This window comes from Penicillium crustosum, assembly GCF_028827405.1.
Source record: "Penicillium crustosum strain IBT 35664 chromosome Unknown utg000005l_segment0_segment0, whole genome shotgun sequence".
In the NCBI taxonomy this organism is placed as follows: Eukaryota; Fungi; Ascomycota; class Eurotiomycetes; order Eurotiales; family Aspergillaceae; genus Penicillium; species Penicillium crustosum.
The window spans coordinates 886,736-909,926 of NW_026623126.1; the positions used below are offsets into that span (position 1 = coordinate 886,736).

Below are 23,191 nucleotides of genomic sequence, written 5' to 3' on the forward strand. Positions count from 1 at the left end.
TTGGTTTTTCGGATTGTTCGCTTCTTTGCCATACTCTTGATAAACCTATGTCCTAGAAATCTACTTCACTTCTTTGATTTTTGGGATCTTCTTCAGCTCCGACCCCTCCTAGATTCTTTCTCTATTACCACCCGATTGATTTGATATGTTTCGTGTATCTATACTTAGATATACGAAAGTCTTACCCTTTTTACTTTTCGTTAAATCTAAAGGCACTTCTGGTTCTTTCCTTGTTTGTACCCGAGTGGCTTGTAGCTTCCTTAATTGTAAATAGTAGTTGACTCGACTTGCTGAACTCTTTTAGGTCATTCATATCTTCACTAGCTGAGTCGCCGATAGTTTTCTTCTTGTCTTCTTTCTCCCAATTCATCATGGATCGAAACCCTTCCACGGCTTTCCCCATATCCCTCCTAAAAACAATATGTCTCATCGGTTCTCTCTCTTGGCTGCAACTGCTCTACGCAGCCTCCTACCTCGCACGACCACTCTGGAACACAAGGCGTGAGTTTCCACCCTTCAACAAGGCCATCAACCGTACAGAAACAAGCATTGTCAACGCTGTCCTCGGCCCTGTCCCACTCTCAGCCTATACTTCCGCAACAGAAACAGAGCGTCAGTGGCACCTTTCATCGGGCAATGATACCCTGAACCATGATAACAACCTCCGCACCACCAACTTGCCAGCCACATCAACCTGGCCACAGCAGGGACATCAAGACTCTGATTCCTCATCAGAGCAAGAAAGTCCCACATCACAGTCAGACACCGAACGTCACCGAGAAAGCTCCCCCATCTACGAAACCATGCGCAAGTTCCGATCTAGCACACGAGGCAGCATTTCAAAGATCGCCAGCTCGACAAAAGCCATCTTCCAACAGCCGCTGACCGTTGTCCCACGGACTCTCGATGGTTCGCCTTCCGACGAGGAACGCGCCGAGCCATGCCTGGTTCCAGTTTCAGTACGCACTTCACAACCTCACTTCGTCCATAATGTGCCTTTCCCCGTGCCCATGTCTGCACCAGCACGCGTCGCAGATCACTTCAGTGACCCTGGTCCGTCATCTGCAACCAAGGCACAGCAGCCGGTCTCGTTTGGGGCGACCGTTAATGCGGTGGAGGATTCTGAGACGGTGCAGATGAATCGCGCGCGGAAGTATCACTCTGTTGAGAGTTATCCCGGGAAATTCCCTGTTAGTGATGTGTTGGATTATAGCTCACTCGCTACTGCTTATGCTGTTAGAGGGAGGGGGACTACCTCTGTTCGACCTTTCTCGGATTACTAGGGTTAACTTTTGGGAACCGGGTATTATTCTGGTTGGGGTTTGGAGATGATATCATGACGGTTGTGGTTGTTGTTTGACTGCTTGTTCTTTTTGGTTTTTTTCTCTTGGTGTACTTGGGATTCTACTATTCATTATATTCATTACCAAAGGTCAGGTCTGTCATTCTTGTCATTCAATCACATCTTTCCTTTCATTCTTCCTCGTGCTTTTACGATAATTGCGCTACTACCCACTGGCGTTCCTAGGAGCCCATCTTCGAACATCCAGTTGGTCGGAACGTCTTTCAACTTGTGTGAGAGACTGGACATCCCATCATCTCTACGCTATATCATCTACTCTTTCCTGCACGATGCCCCAAAATTTCTACCAGTAGCACTAAGACCCAACCCTAATGAAGAGGATAGAAAACCGATGCTAATGAAAAGCGCTCTAAATTTTTGAAGCCCCCCAGTCTATTTGATAATGCACCAGTCTATCCAAGCCGATAACGCCAGCAAATGCTAAACAAAAACAAATCAACCCATCTCTATCCCTTTATTTCTCAGTCTGCCATCCCTCCCATCTCTCAAAGTCCCCCGTATCCAAATCAAACAGATCCAACATGCGCCCCACACTCTGATTAACCAAGTCATCCACCGACGCAGCCCGAATATAGTACGCCGGCACAGGAGGAAAGATAATCGCACCAGCACGAGAAACCTCCAACATATTCCGCAAATGAATATCACTAAGCGGCGTTTCCCTCGCAACAAGCACAAGCTTCCGTCTCTCTTTCAACATGACATCCGCAGTACGCGAGATCAAATCATCACAGAACCCACTGTGAATGGCAGCGAGTGTCTTCATACTGCATGGAACAACGATCATGCCATCAGCCTTGAAAGAGCCGCTAGCAATCGGCGCAGCCATGTCGTTGATATTGTGCACATGATCTGCCAGTGCTTTGACATTCGATGGGTGGTAGTCTGTTTCGTATTTGATGGTTGCCTCGGCCCATTTGCTCATCACAAGATGGGTTTCGATATTTAGGCGACGGAGGGCGATGAGGGCTTTTATTCCGAGAATTGCGCCTGTTGCACCGGTCATGGCGGCTACGATGCGTCTGCGGCGGGTTTGTTGGGGGATATGGTGGTCGATGGTTGGCATTGTTGGTTTGGTTGGACTGTCTTCGGGAGAATGGCGGCTGGATGATGGGGTTTGTGTTCCGGAGAGAAGAGAAAGCATTAATTGGGGATTTTATTGGATGTGTTGTTTTGGTCTTGTTGAGTGAGGGTTTGGTTTTGTATACCGTGGAGCTGTGAAGATTGGTGTGATGAATGAACTGAGCCTGACAACACTGGCTTGTTTTATATTAATATGTGGCGAAATGCCGATTATCCTAGTTCTCACGGTTTTCTTGCTAAAATTTACCGCGTGGACCGAGATACAGGAGAATAATGTCATCGGACCGATTTTGGGGACCCGAATGGAGTATTCCGAGACCCCGAGGTCCCGATGCCGAGATCCGAAGGTTGCGCGGATCGCCATTCATGGGTGACACAATGGCCCCAATTTGATAAAAAATCTTCTGCGTAAGACCTAAACTGGGTGCATTACTGTGTGCCGTGTGAAAGTTTAATTGATTGAAGTCTATGACGGGGTATTACGACCGCACGCAGGTATCAGGTTTGGGCTTTTCACAGGAACCCATTTTCCTGTGTATAATCAAATATTGGAACTGTCATATGTTAGTTACCTTTTAATTGTCAAAACCAGCCAAACAGTGCTTACGATTCATAATCGAGTCCAGATACGTGACTGGTGATACATCGAATGGATCGGGCATGTCCATGTACCCAACGGGCCTGTTCAGATGTGAGCATTCATCTTCACCATAGATAGGAAACTTAGTTACCCAGGGCCAAATTGCGGCACATTCGAGGCCATTCCCACCCAGTTCTCTGTCTCGGTAGCGCCTGTCTCCTGCTCTCGTTCCAAGGCGCTTCGTAAGGTCACCAAGGCTCGGATGTGACGATCCGACAGCCACTGACTATCATTTTCAGAAAAGGAAGCACCATCATCGTTGGTTCTTGAATTAGATGATGAGAAGACGTCGATGACTTTTTGTTGAAGATTGCGACATTCGGGGTCATTGCGTGTCTCTTCCCAGATACAGAGAAGGAGGGTTGAACTCAGCACTGTATGTACCATTGACCAGCTCCGCAATGGAACAGTGCTCAGAGCCTGAAAATCAAGAAATGCCTTCGAAGCATCGATCAAACTCCCTTTGGCACGAGCCCGAAGAATACCAGCGTGGGGGTGAAAGGATTGTGGAGTGGATTGCTTCATTGCTGGTCTGCAGAAGACCGATACACAGAAGGAGGTGTGCATTCTGAGAGCTAAATGCTCGAGATGCTGTTGTAGTGTTATGCAATTCTCCCGTGATCGAAGATATGGTAGACCGCGTTGGTGAATATCATCCACCCGCTGTAGCCCCTCTAGTGCTCGATCAAGTTCAACGACGCCGAGAGTTTCCGGCCCCATGATATCTAGACTGATACGACAAAGCAAATGCATTACTTCTGCGAAAGACAAGTCTTGTCTTTCGAAAAACGAGCTGGCGAGAGACCATCCCGTCACAGAGACAATAGGCGGTCGGTCATAGCAAAGACACAGTAGACTATCCTGCCAAACAATTGTTGACCTGTTGAATGTCAGCTGTGATGCGATCAGATATGCCTATAGTAGTTTGATCTTCTTACCAAAGATTCCTGGCCTTCATTTTCATCTGCTCGGGCCAGTGAACAGTACTTCTTTCGGTGTGCAGGCCCATGGTCTGGGCTAGTCGGATTGTCGTACCCAGTAACGCCCAAGCGGCATCGGACTGTCCCATATTCTGCAAAGTATTCCCCAATATAAGCAGCGCTTGTATAATATCTAGTGATGGCCGAAACAGGAAATTGGCCAAGCGGAGAGCATGAAATGATCGACGGGCTGAATATCGTTAGCCAAGTTTGATGAACGTGCAGTCAAGCCTACCAAAGTCAGTTGACAGTTCAAGTCGTTCGAGATATTCAGTATCGGAGTAATGTGCCCCTGCTGCTAATGTTGCCAGTAAAAGGCTGACATGGCCAATCGACTTGTCGGTCGCCCAGCGATCAGTGATATTCTCCGGGTCGCGTAATTCACCAGATGCATGAGCATTGAGATAGATACACAAGTCGGATTCAAAGCGGTCAATGTCAGCGAGTATTGGATTGAATGGATATGCCGTGACACGATAGAAGTGGAAGAATCTAACCAGTTAGCCGTATTCCTTTCTAGTTATTTGCAACCTACTTCAAGACCTCAGATCTCTGAGGCATTACAGTCAATAGTGCCTTCCACCTCTCAAGCGGAGTTTTCGAGTCCATAAAAGGATAATTGCTGAAGGTATTCCGCAGACCAAGAACAGAGCCGACTTCACGGGCTACTGATTCATTGGCATCCGATGCTCGCAAGCGCAGGATCGAAACGACCGAATTATCACCAGAATAGACATAATCTTTCGATCTATCATCGCGCCGTGCTCGTTCGTTGTTTGCTACGGCCGGTGATCTGGGCGAAGCCGAGCGTGCAACACTATGACGAGAAGCCGATCTCCGCCTCGAATGCGAAAGGGCGTAGGTACAGATATCGGGATGTTTTCGCTTCTGACAGGTATGACATGGTTGGCCTCCATCACATTTCACCTTCCGCTTTCTACATGGGTAGCATGCATGGGCCTCTCGCTCTCGACTCTTGAGGTGTAGCACCCGGTCTGCTTCGCCTTGGCTGATGGCACTCATGCTGCCGAGGACTCCGAGGTACCGGGATTAACAGGGGTTGTTGTCTTGGCCAAAAGGTTGTACTGTTTGAAATTGTGGGGCTCTCTCAATATAAAAATATACATCCGAGCTCGGTACTGGGTGATATTGGCTATGTTGCCGAGAGTAAGCGATGTAGGCCTTGCCAAAACGATCGGACAGAATCGCGCATCGGCTCTTGGCGGGTACCCACCTGGCGTTCATATTACGGCAGTCTATATAGTACCACCAGTGTGCCAGTATCAAATTCGAACATCAAATTTAAGTATAAAGGATCCGATTATAGACTAAAGTGATATAACATAAAAAATTAGTGCGGTGATGGTGTATTGAATTGCATAAAGAATAGCGGTAATTAATACCTAAATTATCCCTATATTACCAAGACACGGACCAACATTCATCAAATTCCCATCTCTACCTAAATAATATCTATTTAAAATCACAAAGTACTATACAATCTTGATTTACTCCTCCCGGAATCCCATCTTTGTCCAGTTGGCCAAAACCTTCTGCTTGACCTCCTCAGGGTACGAGCTCTCAAAATCGGCGGCCTCCCAATCTTTCCCGGTAGTATACTCACAGGGGAGCAGAGCATCAGAAACAACCTTTCCGCCCTGCACTGGCGATCCATTTCCATGCGACATGTATGGAATAAGGGGGAACCCGCGCACATCCTCATAGAAGGTCTCGTCGAGGTTAGGACGACAGCGAGTCGAGAAAGCCCACATAACATCCTTTCCATTGTAGACATCAATGTCATCACCACAGAGCACCAGCCGGTGGATGGTGTAGCCGGCCTTGCAGTTAAAGACCAGGTCACCGACCTTCTTGGAGAATTCTTTCGGGGTGGTCTTCATTTCCCGAAGCTTTGCGGTGTCGATTCTCAGAGCGACCCAGGTCACTTGAGACTCGAATGGCGCGAAGGCGTCAGTTACCGGGAGTCCGGCTTGTTGACAGATCTTGCGGATCTCGGCAGCGGCCAGTGAGCCGATCATGGTATGCTAATATTTGTTAGTAGGGCGCTGCAAAGGTGGGGTAATGGGGTGAGTGTCTTACAGTCTCATCGGTCAGTCGACCGCAAGATGACATGGGCATGATGGCATTGTTGCGGTAAGTGATGCGGTTGACCTTGTACTTGGGCCACAGGTGGGTATCTCCAGGGAAGACATAGCCGTGCATCTCGCCGAAGGGACCCTCAGGACCCTTGTCTGTGATAGAAAGGGTACCCTCGAAGACAATCTCGGAGGTGGCTGGCACGTAGAGATCGTTGGTATCGCACTTGACCAAGTCCAAGGCGGATCCAGTCATAGCACCGACATACCCAGCCTCGGTCACACCATCGGGGATGGGCATGCTCGAAGCCATGATGGCGGCAGGGGGAACACCGAATGCCAGAGCCCACGGGACGTCGCGGCCTTCCTTCTTCCACATCTGGTGGATCTGCCAGATATGCTGGGGCTCAATGACCAGACCAGTCAGGTGCTTATCGTCGGAGACCATAGCGCGAGCAATAGACCAGTTTGTCCAGGACCCATCGGGGGACCGAACAACGTGCATTCCGTAGGTTTGGATGTACTTCCCTCCATCGGCCTGGTGAATCATGGGTGCAGGAAGCTTAGTCAGATCAATCTGACTTTCTTCGAGGAAGTTCTCTTTGCAAGGACCGGTAGACACGATGTTGGGCGGGATCGGGGCCATGGTGCTGGCCGAGAGCATCTTATCGAGGATGTCGCGCATAGATGCGGTTGGTGGCAAGGCCAGGTGCCGTGCAAGTCGGCCATAACGATCCTTTGGAGACTTTCTAAGAGATGCAGGGGCACCGAGAATGCGGAAAAGACCATTTTCAGCACCAATGAGGTTGTTGAAGAGCGGGGCCTTGTCGTCCGTTTCACAGACAAGGCGAGTAATGGCGGCCGCTTCAAGGTTGGGATCGATTGGAGAGTCAATCTCAACCAGATCGTTGTCGGCCTTCAAGGCCTCAACAAATGACCGGAAGCAGAGGTGAGGCTCAGTGTTGGTCATTGTGAATCTGTCTTTGTAGGTGAAGATTGTGTATGTGTGTATGTGTTGAGTGGAGTTGGACTTTTTGAACTAGAGCAATCCTTGACAATTTAGCCAGCTTAAATATCCTCGTGGAGTCTTCAAAACGGCTGTCTCGGCTCGCCACACATCAAATTCAAGTAAGACTGGCCGATTCATCCATAAGAGTTCTGGGGGTGCTGCATGCACACTTCGGCACTTCGGATGGTGTGTAGGGCCCACTCCGAGCCTCCGAGCCCGAGATACCGAACGTCGATCCATGGAACTCGAACTCGATCTGTATGTGTCCCAAGGGAAATCGATACTCGGAATCCGATGTCAGAGTCGTCATCACGATACAGATGGATCATTGCCACTAGGGTCGACTGTCGCGCTAAAAAGAAGCCTCTATGGCATCGGCACTTCGATCGGCAGCGGGGGATACATAAATAAGAGGGGTCGACACCCAGAAAGCACAGAAAACAGAAACAAGGCGCATCATGTTCTATCAACCCGGAGTGACAGAGCACAATCTTCCCCACGACCCGTTCAAGGTGAGGCTCTAGGGTAAACAATGAACGACATAGCTAACACTGGCAGGCGTGTGTGGTGCCTCGTCCAATCGGATGGATCTCCACCCAGAACAAAGAGGGCCAAGCCAACTTGGCACCTTACTCTCAATTCAACAATCTCACATTCGACCCGCCATACGTGATGTTCTCTTCCAATCAGACCGTGAACGGCACGCGTAAGGATACGGTGGTCAACGCGGAGCAGACCGGACGCTTCGTCTGGAATCTGGCGACATGGGACCTCCGCGAGGCCGTCAACATCTCGGCGGAGCAAGTGCCCTATGGGGTGGACGAGTTTGAGCGTGCCAAGGTGACTAAAGAGTCGGCCACGCTGATGGATATCCCTATGGTGAAGGAGTCGCCGGTGAAATTCGAGTGCGAATATCATTCCACCGTGCGGCTGCCGGGGAATCCTCCGATGGGCACCGTAGACGTGGTGATTGGCCGGGTGATTGCCGTGCATATCAAGGACGAGGTGTTGACGGATGGAATTCTGGATATCAAGAAGACAAAGCCGATCGCGCGCTGTGGGTACTATCAGTACACGGTGGTGACGGAGACGTTTGACATGGTGATCCCAGGCATGTCCGAGGATGTCCTCTACGGGTTAGAGGGGAGTGCGAAGCGCAATCGTGAGGCCGAATCGCGGGATACATGATCAGAGACTCATCAATAGTCAATTGAACAAGTATTACTTATGTAATTCTGCTTGCACCCACTCATCCTGTTCGAGTTCTATAGCAGAGCTTCGCTTTTCTGGCTCCCATCGTAGCGTTTTTCGCACTAGACGGAGAAACACCTCTTTCTCCTATCCCTCGAGACTAGTCTCTCTTTGCTCGAGTAGGGTATGTTCTCCCACTTACTCTCCAGCGCAGAGGTCACCTAGAATAGCAGAAATGGTCAGTAAGTAACAAGTCCTATTCAAGGAATAGGAAGAGTATTAGAGAGATGAATTATCTTTCTCTGTAAAGAAATTTGCGTCAGATTTCCCCGCGCAAGGAAACTTGGTGGCGGCGGGCCGAGTAAGTATATCATTTCAGCAAGATGAGCCCGGCTCCTGTAAGTACTCCGGATCTCGACAGCTAAACAGCGGACCCCTTCGTAAAGGTTCCCCAAATCTGAGAATGTAAGCCTAGGAACTTGTGCATCAGAAGTATCTGCTCTCTTACCACACATCTACCTCCTTCCTAGGACAGGGAATTTGGATGTCATTGTTTTCGAAATCACTGAAAACGGAATCATCATCAGTACCGAACATAATGTTATCTGCTTTGATATCTGTTATATTGATAAACGAATGATCAAGCCCGAGATCGACAAGAGAAAACTGCACCTGTATGGATAATCTTGCATTCTGTATGCAGATAGTTTAATGCAAGAAATAGATGGTGAAGCGTCACAGCTAAGATTGGTGTAGGTATCTCTGTACCGGGTTGCGGAATAGAAAACCCAACACACTCTCTCACAATTGAGGGTGCACGAGACATCGTTGCTTGTCTTCAATTCCGCTGACATCAAAGGAGTCCAGCAACGATCTAACATACTTGTGGCCTGGATGTTTCTGGGGAGCCTCTTCGATACGTTTGTATATTTTCAACTTGCCGTCCAGTTGCTGCCCCATCGATGTGGACTTTATGAAGATATTGAGGGTTACATGGCGATGATAACTGTATTTTCAGTTAGCTTAAGGAGTTGTAAAATTACAATGAGAATGCAAAGGTGCCAGTGGTATCTTCTTACTTCATGTCACGTGCGAGCTACGTCGTTGAGCTGGCTCCAAATCCTAGCTTCCCCACAACTTGATACCGATCCTTGAGTATTTCCCCTATTCTAGTAGGATAATACCGACCCGCATTATAGCCCGGGATGGTTTCTTCCTCGATTACCTGGCTTGTTGATATTCGAGTGAAATTCAGATTGGTGAGTTGAGAGGTCTCCATCTTCGTCCGAGTCGGGGCAATGACTGAAGAAAAGACGATAACATTTCTGAGATAAGCCATTTTTATTTTGCAGGGCCCTGGATTTATGTTCGAAATGTAAAATATCCAGACAATGATAGGTTTATCCATGGATGAACCTTGGAATGTTGGAAGATGGCATCCTTCCAGTGTTGATGATCTCCACACCGGCCCGGCCCGTGAACGGAACTAAATTTAGTTTACATTGGCTTCCTAAGCCGACCCATATTCTCCAGCCTAAAGCCCAAGTGTTCTACCAGGCTGCTCCCCACTCGATATTTCTCGGTATCGTTCCGGATGACCATTGACCGACGAGTGCGTTCCCGATGGACATCCTAGGCCAAAAGACCTGTACTTCCACGTTGGCGCCAAGCTGGCGACAATTCACTGTGCAAGCCCAAGAATATCAGAGATCGAAGGGCCTTCAGGCCGTATTACCTATCACAGAAGGACCGAGGCAGTAGGGAAGAATAGAGAAGGAAGTCGGGGCAGGGTTCTGAGTCGGATCACATGCTGGGCACGCCCGATATCAAGCGTGTTTCATTGCCGATTCGCATGCTGCGTTCTCCCAGACGTCCTAACAGAACCAGCCTGCCAAGGCTGGCCACATCGCTGCTAAATAGCATCCATCCTATGGCAACGGCAGTTGGAAGATGATTTTCTTTTCAGTTTTCAAATTCATAGTCGAAGAAAAATAACGTTGGGCTTGCTTCGAGTTGGTGGTGAGTATAGGATTATTTCGCACTGGGGAGAAAATGAAGAAGAAAGTGAGTATTGTGTTTTGAGGAAGTCATGGCTACTATTTACAGTTGGGCAAGCTACAAACAAGTGCTCAGGTTGTAATAGGGAAAGAGCCACCTGGGCAGAAGTTCCCTGCCAATGTTACATTAGGCTTTGTCAATATAACCTTGGCATCTAACCTGGGCACAAAGCAACACAAAAACGCAAAAGATAATTCCACCTCGAAATCGGAATAGATTATGTCTTCCTCTGTACCACTATCTACACCACAACACAAAAGCTACAAAGAAGAGGCATAAAACCCTGCACGCTCATTAGATGCACGAGAGCAGCCGCATGCCCGAAAGCAGGATCATGAAAAAAAAAAAGCAGAAGAAGTTTAACGTAGAAAAGGCCAGGGAGGCGAAGAGAAGACATAACTTCCCGCTCATCCCATGGGCCATTGGCATAAAACATGAAAGGGCAGGAAATATTGTAAACATTTAAACACGCACACACACACATTGCTCATAGATTTGGGGATAGAGGAACTGAAACCAGAGTCCCAGTGAACGGTCATAACTGTCGTAAGGAGAATAGGAAGAAAAGGCAAAAGACGCTAGATGGAAACGGAGATTGAAAATATCAACCCAGGGGTATCACAATGCGAGTCTCAATATTGCTCATCTTCGTAGTCGATTTGCACGGGACTGCCTTGGTAGCGAGTTCGCTTGATGTTGCCTGGGCTGTAGGAGCCGGCAGATGTGAGGGGACGCGGGCCAGTTGGCTTGCGTGTGGGGGGAGAGCAGATGGCAGAGCTCTGAAGAGGGTGAAAATTAGAATTTGCTCAATTGAAAGGGTAGGGAGAGGGTCTCTGGGATACATACTCTGGAAACAGCACGGTCGACGCTGTAAGCTGGTTCTTCGTCATCCGCCACTTTGGGTGGACGCTCGGGAATGAGAGGACCCGCGTCCTTGACCTTAGGAGGACGGGGTGGACCCGGTGTACGGGTTGCGCGGGAGCTGGTCTCCGAGTAGCCTGCGTCGGAGATCGGGGACAGACGCGTGGCACCGCTGACACCGCTGTTGCGGTTTTGAGGAGGGTTGGCCGCAGACAGGCTGGGGTTGGATTCCCACTGGTCTGAGCCAGCGGGAGAAACTGGACCTCCGTAGATCTGGGCCTCGGTTTCGAGGCGGGACTGGTAACGTCCGGTGGGGCCTTGTCGAGGCTGGGGGTGCTGCAACTCGAGACTACCACGGTGGCCGCGGTACTTGGGTGCCTCAGACACCTGGGAAGGAACTAATGGCGAAGGGGGTCTGTTTTCATCTTGCTCGTGGTCCAAGGTATAAGTGGATCGAATTCTGTCATCTCCCTGGGGATCATAATATTTGTAGGCTCCATGGGGTGCGAGATCAGACCCAGACCGAGACTCATCCGAGATCGGACGTTCTTTGCGGGAGGGCTGGATGCTGTTGCGAATGCCATCGCCCATGGAGGTTGCCGTGGACTTGGACCAACGGGAGATCTTCGGGAAAATGGACGAGCTGCTAGACTTGTGCTTGCGGGCCTTGGGTGTTGTCTCGGTGCTGCGAGCTGATGTGGTCACCGGCTTCCGTGGAGGCGTGTCAAGAGGCAACGAACCAGACCGCTCGTGATGGGCCGCACCACGGACAGGGAGATGTGAGGTCAGGAACTGGTCACCCTCGTCAAGCTCGAGGTCTTCGTCAACTTCATGGACGGTGCTGACTCGCTGGTCCGAATCTCTGCGTTGTCCATTAGCCGGGCGAGAAGAGCCGGACCCGTAGGGAGAGCGGCTCGTTTCAGCAGGCGCTCCGTTTGGACCAGGGGTCTCATATCCACTTGGCTCCATGCTTCCCATTCTGGTGACACTGTGAGGGCTGAAGCCTTCTTGTCCAGATCGCAGGGCTTCAACCTCGCCAAGCAGCTGCTCGAGCATGCCTTCAATCTTGGTCAAATCGCTGCCCGACTTGAGGCTCAATCCCTTTAGCGCACGCTTGAAGATGCTCTTCCGCTTGTCTTCCTCGTCAGCCGTGTTCAGCTGCCGAGTTCGGGAAGCGCTTGGGGGCAATGGCCGGGGACCACCAAGCGCCCTGTGAGTCCGCTCATGTCCCCTGTCGCTGGTGTCCATGATGAGATCATCTTGGTCGGCGATGAATTTCTTCATCTGCTCGAAGGAGGTGCGCATCTCAGCAGCACTTCGAACTAGAGTAACCAGAATCTCAGTATCTCTGGCATTCCGCTGGGCATCACGAACAGTCAAATGGTCCATAAGAGCCACAATATCCTGAGATTGAATTCTCTCGATACCTCGGCCGGTGGCACTGTCATATAGTGGCGAACCAACACCATGAGAGTAGCCACTGAAGTGGCGTTCATTGCCAGAGACAAAAGGATCGTCTGCCCCAGTAGGACTATCGAAACTACCCATTCCAGCGGCACCCGCACCCGCAAGACCTCGACTACCTTGCTTCGGGGTCCCGACGCTGGGAGACATGGGGTTGGCAGCCGAAACATAGCCTTCATCCTTGGCACCAGGAGGTGTACCAAACAATGGCCGAGGTCGGTTCTCGCCAGAGTGGTTCTCGCCAGAATGGGCAGAGTAGTCATCACCACCGAAGATATTCTGGGCAGTCTGGTAGTATTCTGCATCAAGTCCTATCTGCTGCTCAGCATTGAGACCCTTAGATCCACCGATCTGGGTATCGTAGTAGTGATCCGCCGGCGGAGACCTTGAATCGTATCCCCAGTGATCTGCCTGAGCGACACCACCGATGGGGCCCTGTATAATGGACGGATTGGTGTTGATTTCAGACTCCGATTCTTGGCTTTCAGCATCCGCGTGAGGACTCTCCATTTCACGCGGGGCATTGTCAGCCATCATAGCAGAGTCGTCTATGTCCTCGAGGGACTGGGTAACACTCTGTGGGGGCGATGTGGCACCCATGCGGCGAGGGAAGGAGGTCTCATCGGCATTGAAAGCATCCTGGCGTTGCTTCAAGGGGCTTCCGCGGTATACTTCGCTTCCTGCCTTTTCGGGGCTTCGGCTTCGTGGTTGTTGAGCCAGATCGGTTTGCGAGCGGTTCGTGGATGAGATCTGAGATTCAAGTACAGAGGGATCCATCAAGGAGGCGACTGCGGATTCGACGGCTATCGGGTGCATAAATTGAGGGTTAGCAGCAACGCCGGTAGTCACAGGGTGGCCTTCTTTGACTTTATCCATGAAGTCAACATCGCTGTCTCCGTCGTCACCAGAGCGTCTGCTCTGCTCGTCATAGCCATAGAAGCCATTGTCTTGGGAGCCCTGGCGCGAATGTTCGTATCCGAGCCCAGGTGATTCCTGGCTGTGCTGTTTGAAAATTCCACTCTGGCTGTGTGAGCTGGTGCCCTGGCGGGTGGATCTCGCGAGGTTTGTACTGGGGGCGGATGACAGAGTGTCAATGGAGAGTCGAGGCTCAATCTCATGTTTTCCGTCGACTTGCTGCTCGCCGTGAACCGAGTAATTGTCGTAGTGAGTCTGGGTATGATCACTCGCAATACTCTGGATGGGGCTCAATCCGCGGCCAGTGCCCTCGTCGTGGTAGTCACCTTCCACTTCGTGATGTCCGGGGTGAGCGGCGTCAAGGAGATTAGCTGCGGCTGCAGCTGCAATTGCCCAATTACCACCGTCAGTTCCGGGGGACTGGCTCTGGTGATGTAGGTCACGCTCCGAGGCACTGTGCACCGAGATATTATGGTGCGACTGATTACCATGGCGCATTCCAAGCTCATAACGCGAGTCGACGGAATTTTTAGTAGGGGTGCGAGAAGCTGGCGACATAGCCTGCCTCGGTGATCCGCGAGCAACGTCGAAGTAGGACGCCTGCTTTTCGGGAGTGGGACTTGCCGTTCGCTCAGAGAGCAACGAGTTTCTGGTCAACTCAGAGTCAATCTCGCTGTGCATTGGCATTGGCGCAACATTGTGCTTCTGGAAAACAAGTTCGGTTTCGTTGTAGTTCATACTCTCGGTGCTCTTGCGTGAGCCACTTTTCCGGGAGCCACTGTTCCGGCGGCGTTCCTTTCTGCCGAGACTAGAGTTGGAGTCGTGATGCTTCAAGGAAGCCGCTGTGAGAGCAGAGCCGACTCGGGCAGCAGCATGGGCGTCGCGAAGACCCTTGCTCCTCTGCCTGCGGATCTTGTCTTGTTCGGTGTATTCGGGTCGATTGGCCCATCTCACCGCCATCTCGGACGTTTCACTGCTTTTACTCGATTTGCGTTCCGTGTTGCGTGGAGCTGTCTCAGGAGAAAGAACAATGCCTTCGCCTTTGCTGTCCTTGTTCAGAACAACTTTGGGCTTCATAACATCCGGCGCACTGGCGTGCTTGGAGAGACGTCGACCTAGCTCGTCTCTGGAGCTCGTGCCGGATGAATAAGATGTAGCCATGTCCCGATCAAATTTGCTCTTGTTGGTCATGACCTTTTGGTCCTTCTTGAGCTCCTTTAGCTCTGGTAGGATCAATCGCCTGATCGCATCTTCAACCGTCTCGAGTAATTTGGGGTTGTTGATAGAGGTCTTGGATGCACCGGAGCGAATTGAGTACTGGTCGGACTTGTGGTTTGAAGAGACTGCGCTGAGAAGACTAGACTCAGGACTGGTGATATCCTCATCCGCATACTTGTGCTTTCGGCGACGGGATGGTTTTGTTTCGGCTTCGAGGTAACCCTTGCCACCCCTGCTTTTTTGTTTGCCGCTCGAAACATCTTGAGGTGATTCGGTGAGCTTTTCTGCCACCCGATGCGCAATTCGCTCATGACTCAAGCTGCGACTTCTTTGTCGGTGAGGGGTCTTGAGCAATCCCTCATCTTCAATGGGCGAACCACGCTCCATACTCTGGCTGCGTTTTCGCCTAGGGCCCGCCGATGAAGCGTTGATCATGCTATCCGGCGGCATGGACGAAACCTCCGATGACATAGGCAAGTATCGGGTGTCTTGCGAGAGGGAAGACATCTCGCTCCCCTGTCCGCGGTTCACAAATTCGATTTCTACCGGCTCACGACGTGATGAATGATGATCCTCTTCCTCAGCTGAATTCGACGCAAGGCTGTGATCATCCGTTGCGCCCGAGTCCAATTGCTTCTGTTTTGAAGATGGTGATGGTAGGGATATCCGGTGGGTATATGACGGTTTGCGGCTACCGCTTCCGCTTGATTCGGTGATTTGCAAGTGGTCTTTTCTGTCCCTGGACTTTCTCGCCGACGATGGTGTAACACGTACTCGAACGCTGGGACGAGAGACAATGCCGCTTGAGCCTTTGCCGCCCTCGAAATACTCGATGAGTAATGAGGTGTGAGAGTCGTGTTGAGATCGAGACAATTTCTCTTCGCGGTCCCGCTGTCGCCGAGTGGAGACAGTTATGGGGCTACCGTCGTCTGGGATAGAGTACGACGTTTTGTCTGTGCGGCGAGAAATGTCAGTTGCCAGATCTGTGCCCGTTGCGCTATCCCCCGTATCGATGATGGATTCTGTGGGGGCGGGAAGAATCGGTCTGCGGGTGTTGACCCCCATGATGGTGAGGTGTCTTTCAACCCAATCGCATGCTCCGTGCTCGACCGAGGTAATGGGAGGATGAGGGGAGTGTTGTTGGGGGGTGATCACTGTTGCTTCGCGCTCGTTGGCACGATAGTGGGGAAGTGACGAATGGTAGGAACTCAAGAAGAGATCCCAAGAATTATTTTGATAGGAGTTGAGAGCGTACCAGCGCAGAGACCACGGAACAGTGGGGAAGAATTAAGAATGTGGGATTAGGGAAGGAGAGGGAAAGAGAGGGAGAAGCAACGATGGTGCCCAAAAGTGTTGCTGTCGAAGCTCGCCGATCCCTCACATGAAAATATGAGAGGAAAAGGGGAAAGAATTCAAGATCTCTACGAAGTAGGAATGAAAGATGAAGCAAAGGACTGGATATTCAGGCGAATATCAGCACCCGAGTTAATTAAGAATAATTGCCCAGCCTCACCAAAAAAAAATAATTGAAGAGGCTGGATGTGATTGTACATCTCAGGTTCCGAGCCGCGTGGGTCACCATACAAAGAGTACCCGAGAGCTACTTGTGTTGTACGAAGAAGGTACCTCCATGTACGGAGAACGCTGTAAACAAACGGGAAACTCTGGGATCCATTCGGGATCGACTTTTGGTTCCTTGGTTCATCTCTTAACTTCCCAAGGTTATTTTATATCCCATCTTCAATATCAAATCACCTAGGTACTCATCTCCCAACCTTGGAAACGTTACTCTGTATAACCTCTACTTCGTGGCTGGGGGATAATCTTGGCAAATTCAACCCACCTAGTGCAACATACGGAGCACAATTTTTCCATCAACACCCTGAAAATGACAAAACACTTCATACCCGTCACACACGAACACACACACGGTCCACCTGCAGTTCTCCGTGAGACCCGCAAAAAGAAAAGGCAAAAGAACCGGAACAAGCACACCGTCGCCCAGACGACAGAGACCCTGGAGATCGGGTGATTGGGCCCAACATCTGCCAACTCATCACACTCGTGTGCTCAGGCTTTCCACCTTACCAACCTCTCCATGTTCGAAATGATTGGAATGATTGGAATTGATGAAAAAAAAAATTGGTTGGCCTATCGCTGGGATATGAAATACACCGACAATATTTCCCGCCTTTTGGCCCCAGATTCACTATCCGTGATCTCACCCTATGACTGGACAGCACTATACATAGCCCTTGCAAGGGGGCGCAAGCAATTATCATCGAGACTACTTGCGCAGCTGGGGGTTGAGGACTTGCTGCATCTCGTACATTAGTGGCAATCGAGCTGCTTCCAAAATTGGCTCTGTCATTGGCAAACGATCGCTTGGCCTCAATACTGTGTAAGATTGGCATCTTCCAATTGGATCGCTTCGGCGGGTATGAGAGGTTTGTAGAACCGACTACATGTAGGTACCGATTATGTACGGAGTACGGAGTACTCGGTTCTTCTGTAAGGATATTCTTACAGTGTATGGATTTTCTGGTTGTACATACCCCTTCTGTAGTTCTCTTACTCTTGTTTGGTAAGCCCCTCCCACGTGGAAAAAGTCCGAAGTCCACATGGCTCAATGAATGCTGGCTGTGGCATTCCGTGAGAGAAGGTGCCTTACGGCTATCTCACAGCCAGAGGTTTCTTGATTGTCGTCTATATAGACATGTGGAACTGACCAAACGGATCCCAGGCTGATCTCCTAGGGTGAGCGTCTGCCGATTGCGGTTACGGTACTCCGTATGTACAAACCATTAATCAAGGCGCAAGGAGGCGAAAAGAAAAGATTAATCCATACAAAGAGCAAGATGCATTCGACTATCCCACCACTAGTCATACGAATATTCAACACGCCATCTCTCTCATGATTACAGAATAAGGGGACAAAATTGAAACCCAAATAGATATATCCACATTGCTGAACTCCAATGTCCCTAAAATAAATATGCAGAGACAATCGATCGCTTTTGATGTTCATACAGATTGTTCTCAGTCATTGTGCTTCCGCTTGAACTTCAGTCCAGCACCGTTCTTGGGCTGGCTGCCGTACGTGCGGCGACCTTGCTGCTCCTGCTTCTTATCACGGCTGAGGCTGGAGCCCAGCTGGATGTCAATGCGAGGCGGGGCATTGAAACCGAAGCCCTTGGCAACCTTGACGAGGTCAAGCTTGTTCACGTCGAACACAGTGCGAAGCGAGTGCGAGGCGTATGCTTGGAGATAAGAACGATAACCATCCTTGGCAGACTGCACAATTGCATTAGTTTACGAGTGACACATAAATAAGAGGGTGGGAAAGATAGCGTACCTTGTTGAGGTAGTAGTTCTGGCCAATGAGCTTCTCCAGTTGAGACTGCACATTGACAATCTTGGAGGCCGGGAACTCGAACTCCACGACAGGCACGCGTGCGTCCTTGAGGTGCTTCAAGAAGCCAACCTCGGAAGGCTGGAGGAACATCAGACTGCGACCCTTGCCTTCGGTACCACGGGCGGTACGTCCGACACGGTGAATGTAGTCACGAGGATCATCAGGGGGATCGAACTGGATAATCCAATCGACAGCGGGGATCTGGAATTTGAGTCAGTTATGGAATAAACGTGGTAATGCGGGTTGGGAAACATACATCCAAGCCACGAGCAGCAACATCAGTACAGATCAAGGTACCTTGCTTGGCATTGCAGAACTCGAAGAAAGTATTGGTGCGCTTCTGCTGCTTCTGCTTTCCGTGCAGCTCCAGAACGGGCAGATCGATGTAGTTCAAAAGCTCAGCATGGTACTTGACACAGTTGCAGCTCGAGAAGAAGACGATAATCTTCTTCTTCAGGTTGCGCTTGAGGAATGAGAAGAGAAGCAAGAAACGCTTGTCTGCCTCACACACTACGTAACCTTGTTCCAGACCCGCCACTGTGCTGTGCTCCTTGCTGTGGTCGACGTTAATGTAAAGCGGTCCGGGGCGGAGAGATATCCGGGCCAGATCCTCGACCTTGGTGGTCTGTGTGGCGGAGAAAAGCATAGTCTGGCGTTCTTCCTTGGGTAGAATCTTAACGATCTGGCGCATCTCATCTTCGAAACCGACTTCGAGAATTCGGTCTGCCTCGTCAATGACCAAGGTCTTCAGGTTCTTGAAGACGAATCCTTGGGTGTTCTGGAGGTGATCCAGCAAACGACCGGGTGTGGCGATGAGAAGGTTGACACCCTTCATCAGCTTCTCAGCTTCAGCACGACGGTTGGCTCCTCCGATAACGATACCGTATGTCTGCGAGTGGTGGGCCATAAGTTCACGGGCGACACCGAAGATCTGCAGTGCCAGTTCGCGAGTGGGGGAAACGACGAGAACACCAGTACCTGTATTGAAAAGTTAGACACCAGCCCCAGCAAGTAACTACCGGATAAAGGTATGGGGCAAAAAGCTTACCGTTTCTGGGCTTGAAGCGCAGAGCGTGCAGCATCTCAATAGCGGGGAGCAGGAAGGCCAAAGTCTTTCCGGAACCGGTCTTCGCAGCACCGAGAACATCCCGTCCAGCAAGCAAAGGAGGAACGGTACGCTGTTGAATTTCAGTCATGGTTGTGAAGCCCATGTCGTTGATACCCTGCATGGTCTTCTCGGAAAGGTTGAGCTCGGTGAACTTCTGCAGCTTGCCCTCGGTCTGGGGCAAACGGACATCTTCCATAGTAGGAAGATCCGTACCATTCGCAGCCTCGGTGTCTTCAGCATCACTGCCCTCCTCCGCGTCTACCTCCTCGGCATCCTCAACGGCCTCGGCGTCGTCGCTTTCTTCCTCAGCGCTGGGTGAAGGGCTGACCTTGCGCTTCTTGGTAGACTTCTCAGCTGAAGCCTTCGGGGTCGAAGCAATGCTCTTTTTCGGGGTCACTGCAGGGCTGGATTTGGCTTCCACGGGCTTGGCGACATCGCTCTCTGCTTTTGAGCCGTGCTTTCTCTTGCGCTTGTTGATGGACTTTGCGGTGTCCACGGGGCCAGGCATTTTGTTGATTGGTCCTGCGACAGTGTAATAATTGACACTGTAACAAAGCAATCAGGGGTTTGTCTCGTATCACCTGGACCTTGTGTTTTGTAGGTCTAGATTATTGATCTCTGCGGGCGGAAATCATTCTGCTACTTTTTTTTTCTGATCGGTGAAATGTGGCAGAACTCCACATCACGTGTTGATAGACTCCATCAGTTGGTGCCTTAAATTTGGTTCCTTAACTATAAGGCTGAAATATTGACCGAGGTTGGCCATCTCCTATGATTCCGAAATCATGACTTGGATGTAGGACTTCAGGACTACAAAATCCACATGTGTTTCAAGTTTAAGGCCACCATATTTTAGAGATTAGTATCGGTGTTTTTTACACCCGGGACTAAATGATGCCGAGTAGGATACGCGCTTGGTGGGTTCCTTTACCTAGTGAAACAAGGACGGAATGTTGACCAGAAGGCTGTGCAAGCGCCGATATCTTGGCCTCAAGTTAGGCAGCTGAGATATTGTGGTATGTATGACATGTTTTCAGTGACTCCTCAGTTGTTGCATATATATGTCATGTACCAAGGGCTGGGCTCCTTTGTCTTTGTCCAGGGGTATTGTTGGTCTTTGATATGCTTACAGAGCACTTTGTATCATCATCAAAGATTATACACGGAAAGTCGTTTTCACATATTAAGCCGTTTTTACGTCTATATTCTAGTATAACACCAATAGGGGAGGGGGGTATCTAATCAAATATCGGCTACTTCATTATTTTGGCCATTTTCAACAATCTGCTCTGGGGTAGCCTCTCCTATAATAAGCAATACTGCCTCAGCTTCATAATGTATCGATACCACACGCTTATCCTCATACATGGCTCTCCATCCCAGGTTTTGCCCAGCTCGAAAGGTACACCATAGTCAGGCGCCGTTGATGTGATAATAGATCAACACCTAGTCCAAACCGATCAACCTCTTTAAGTTTGCAGTTAACTATAAATTGTATGGTAGTTAGTAATCGAGCAATTTAGGAGCCATGGAGGAAGGATTTGATTATCGAGAATGAAATATATACAACAAATAAAAGCATTGTCCCCTTTGGGATCTGTTAAGACTGACTAATCTTGACATTGCGGTGTGAAAGATAACTCCCCTTTCACTAAATGAACCAACTTAAACCCACAACACGGTGTTTAGTGAGTAATGTTCAATAGTTTAGGTAGGAATTAGACTGCTCAGTTTTACTCATTGAACAAAACACCAAAACGGAAAGCTAAGAAGTGCTTGGCGGATAACTTTCGCTTGCTAGGTATGTTTCCGATGGTTTTAGATCCGGGGGCAAACCTTCCCGAGCACTAATATCATACTAGCGAGACGTACAAAGTAACATCGTATAGATATAATTTATTCTTAGTCTACCCCAGGATTCTAGAGCCGGGATGATCATTAGACTCGATTCTTCCCTAATAGATCTAGAACACCTCCCGTGATAATACATACATAGTACACTCATTTTAAGACGAATAAAAGAAAATAGCATCAACAGATTACAGATGTTGTAGGCATGATATAAGGATCGACATGGTATTCCAATCTACCGACATTAGCGTTCATACTTGGAATTGCACAGCCTCGTTTCCAAGGTCGGCAAAGGCCCCCCATCATCTTCCTCTGGTCGGATCAGACATGTTTCAGAAATAAAGGAACCTCCATCTGCATGGACCATTTGTGAGCTTGGTATAACTATGTCAAATCATGTTCCTTCCCCCTTTTATTATGAATTTGTTTAGCTTGCTTAGTGTGTTCTGCTGTCACCCCCTGATCACCAGAAAGGGATGATCAGAGCGATCACGTATTTTTGATGTGCGCGTGATGACGTCTTTATTTCCCGCTCGGTCTCTGATCCCATGTAGTACGACATTGTTATACAGTCCATGGCTACCTAGGTAGTGCTAAATGAGATATTGAAACCTCCAGATGTCGGGACTGTCGTATTCGGTTGTACGACCCAGTACTAATATGTATTTTCTTCACTGTCAGGCGTTTAAGCCACGGGTGGTCTAGCTGCATGGTATTTTTTGGGGTCCACTGACATTGTCTGATTCGCCGTTTGATCATTGCATGTCATTGGCCAGAAATCTCTGCCTTCGCTGTAATTGGTTTATCCAAGGTATACGGAGTGCTAATAATATATCACTCTGTTTGCAATTTTATACTTATTCTCGGTTTACTGTTCCAATCTGCAAGGCATACCTCCAGATTTCTTTCTCTAGTGCTTCTTATAGTAAAATTGGGCGCGCACCTGGCACTACTAGTAGAATGTCAAGCTAGATGGTCACTGTTCTATCAACTCTTATTGAGGAACAGAAAGCTGACTTACCTTCAAACTACGCCAGATCTCAGGAAAGGCCATGCCCAAGAATATTCGGCCGCTGTGCGGCCTTATGACGTCTTTTTTGATAGTCCTTTTATATGTCGTAGGAAAGACCACGTTCGATCATTGAATCATCATTATTACTCCGTAGACATCGTCCACCTCCCTCTTCGATATGATATCAAGGCCCATGCAACTAAATCACAATAGCATACATTGAACACCGTGCCCTCATAGCTTTAGTAGTACTACAAGCGCTAGAGAGTTATGCCAAAACATATTGTCTGCTGATATCCTAGATTAAATGCTTGTACCTAGGTACAGACATGGGCTGATATTTACCCAGAGGCTACATAACTATGTAATTATTCAGAAGCGCCCTCATAAAAGCGGCAGCTAAGGTGGGGCCCCGCCCGAGGAAAATTCACTACAATGGAGCGTGCATACTCCATAGTAGGCAACGACTTATAAGTGTGGACCTAAAAAGTCTGGAATCTCAGTTTGATTAATTATTAACGGCAGACGGAATAATAGGATGTGATGTACCCCATACGGAGCACATATGTACATACATCGTGTATGTATTAAGTTGATGTTCAAAGTTACCATACGTAACGGTCCACTGTATTCGGCACACTCCACAGCTGGGGGCAACAGTTCCTTTGGTTCAGCGTATGTAATACCCGTGGACTTAATATTGGCATATTCGACTTCGTCTCTAATAATAAAAGGACTATGGACCCGCCTGATTCCGCCACGATCCATCAACCGCTTTGGGCAGTGTGAGTACGCGTATACGAGAAGAGAAAGTCGTTTTTCAAATGCTCTTTGGTCAATCAAAAGAGAATCGAGTAGGTAGAATGAATAGAATGAAACGAACAAAGGGAAGGAAGGGAAGTGAAACATTATATAGGTTTGCCTTGG

At 49.4% G+C, this 23,191-nt stretch overlaps 8 protein-coding genes across 8 annotated transcripts; 2 read left to right on the top strand and 6 right to left on the bottom strand.

Moving 5' to 3' along the window:
- Positions 1-371: 371 nt before the first annotated feature.
- Positions 372-1,283, top strand: N7487_011022 (uncharacterized protein; the record flags this gene model as incomplete). The annotated part of the gene is made up of 1 exon (XM_056878752.1): positions 372-1,283. The coding sequence occupies one exon, from the start codon at positions 372-374 to the stop codon at positions 1,281-1,283; it is 912 nt and encodes a 303-aa protein (XP_056724071.1).
- Positions 1,284-1,817: 534 nt separating this feature from the next.
- N7487_011023 (UbiX family flavin prenyltransferase) lies at positions 1,818-2,429 on the bottom strand (the record flags this gene model as incomplete). The annotated part of the gene is made up of 1 exon (XM_056878753.1): positions 1,818-2,429. The coding sequence occupies one exon, from the start codon at positions 2,427-2,429 to the stop codon at positions 1,818-1,820; it is 612 nt and encodes a 203-aa protein (XP_056724072.1).
- A 530-nt stretch (positions 2,430-2,959) lies between these two features.
- N7487_011024 (Zn(II)2Cys6 transcription factor) lies at positions 2,960-5,089 on the bottom strand (the record flags this gene model as incomplete). Its single annotated transcript, XM_056878754.1, has 6 exons — positions 2,960-3,000; positions 3,054-3,127; positions 3,178-3,966; positions 4,025-4,256; positions 4,302-4,558; positions 4,602-5,089. The coding sequence occupies 6 exons, from the start codon at positions 5,087-5,089 to the stop codon at positions 2,960-2,962; spliced, it is 1,881 nt and encodes a 626-aa protein (XP_056724073.1).
- A 485-nt stretch (positions 5,090-5,574) lies between these two features.
- Positions 5,575-7,132, bottom strand: N7487_011025 (UbiD family decarboxylase; the record flags this gene model as incomplete). The annotated part of the gene is made up of 2 exons (XM_056878755.1): positions 5,575-6,111; positions 6,167-7,132. The coding sequence occupies 2 exons, from the start codon at positions 7,130-7,132 to the stop codon at positions 5,575-5,577; spliced, it is 1,503 nt and encodes a 500-aa protein (XP_056724074.1).
- A 497-nt stretch (positions 7,133-7,629) lies between these two features.
- On the top strand, positions 7,630-8,359 carry N7487_011026 (flavin reductase family protein; the record flags this gene model as incomplete). The annotated part of the gene is made up of 2 exons (XM_056878756.1): positions 7,630-7,683; positions 7,730-8,359. The coding sequence occupies 2 exons, from the start codon at positions 7,630-7,632 to the stop codon at positions 8,357-8,359; spliced, it is 684 nt and encodes a 227-aa protein (XP_056724075.1).
- A 263-nt stretch (positions 8,360-8,622) lies between these two features.
- On the bottom strand, positions 8,623-9,701 carry N7487_011027 (uncharacterized protein; the record flags this gene model as incomplete). Its single annotated transcript, XM_056878757.1, has 4 exons — positions 8,623-8,833; positions 8,871-9,047; positions 9,168-9,368; positions 9,463-9,701. 4 exons carry the CDS (start codon positions 9,699-9,701, stop codon positions 8,623-8,625), a joined length of 828 nt encoding a protein of 275 aa, XP_056724076.1.
- A 1,351-nt stretch (positions 9,702-11,052) lies between these two features.
- N7487_011028 (uncharacterized protein) lies at positions 11,053-15,943 on the bottom strand (the record flags this gene model as incomplete). The annotated part of the gene is made up of 2 exons (XM_056878758.1): positions 11,053-11,199; positions 11,267-15,943. The coding sequence occupies 2 exons, from the start codon at positions 15,941-15,943 to the stop codon at positions 11,053-11,055; spliced, it is 4,824 nt and encodes a 1,607-aa protein (XP_056724077.1).
- A 1,974-nt stretch (positions 15,944-17,917) lies between these two features.
- Positions 17,918-19,909, bottom strand: has1 (ATP-dependent RNA helicase HAS1; the record flags this gene model as incomplete). Its single annotated transcript, XM_056878759.1, has 4 exons — positions 17,918-18,172; positions 18,234-18,494; positions 18,550-19,271; positions 19,342-19,909. 4 exons carry the CDS (start codon positions 19,907-19,909, stop codon positions 17,918-17,920), a joined length of 1,806 nt encoding a protein of 601 aa, XP_056724078.1.
- Positions 19,910-23,191: the final 3,282 nt, after the last annotated feature.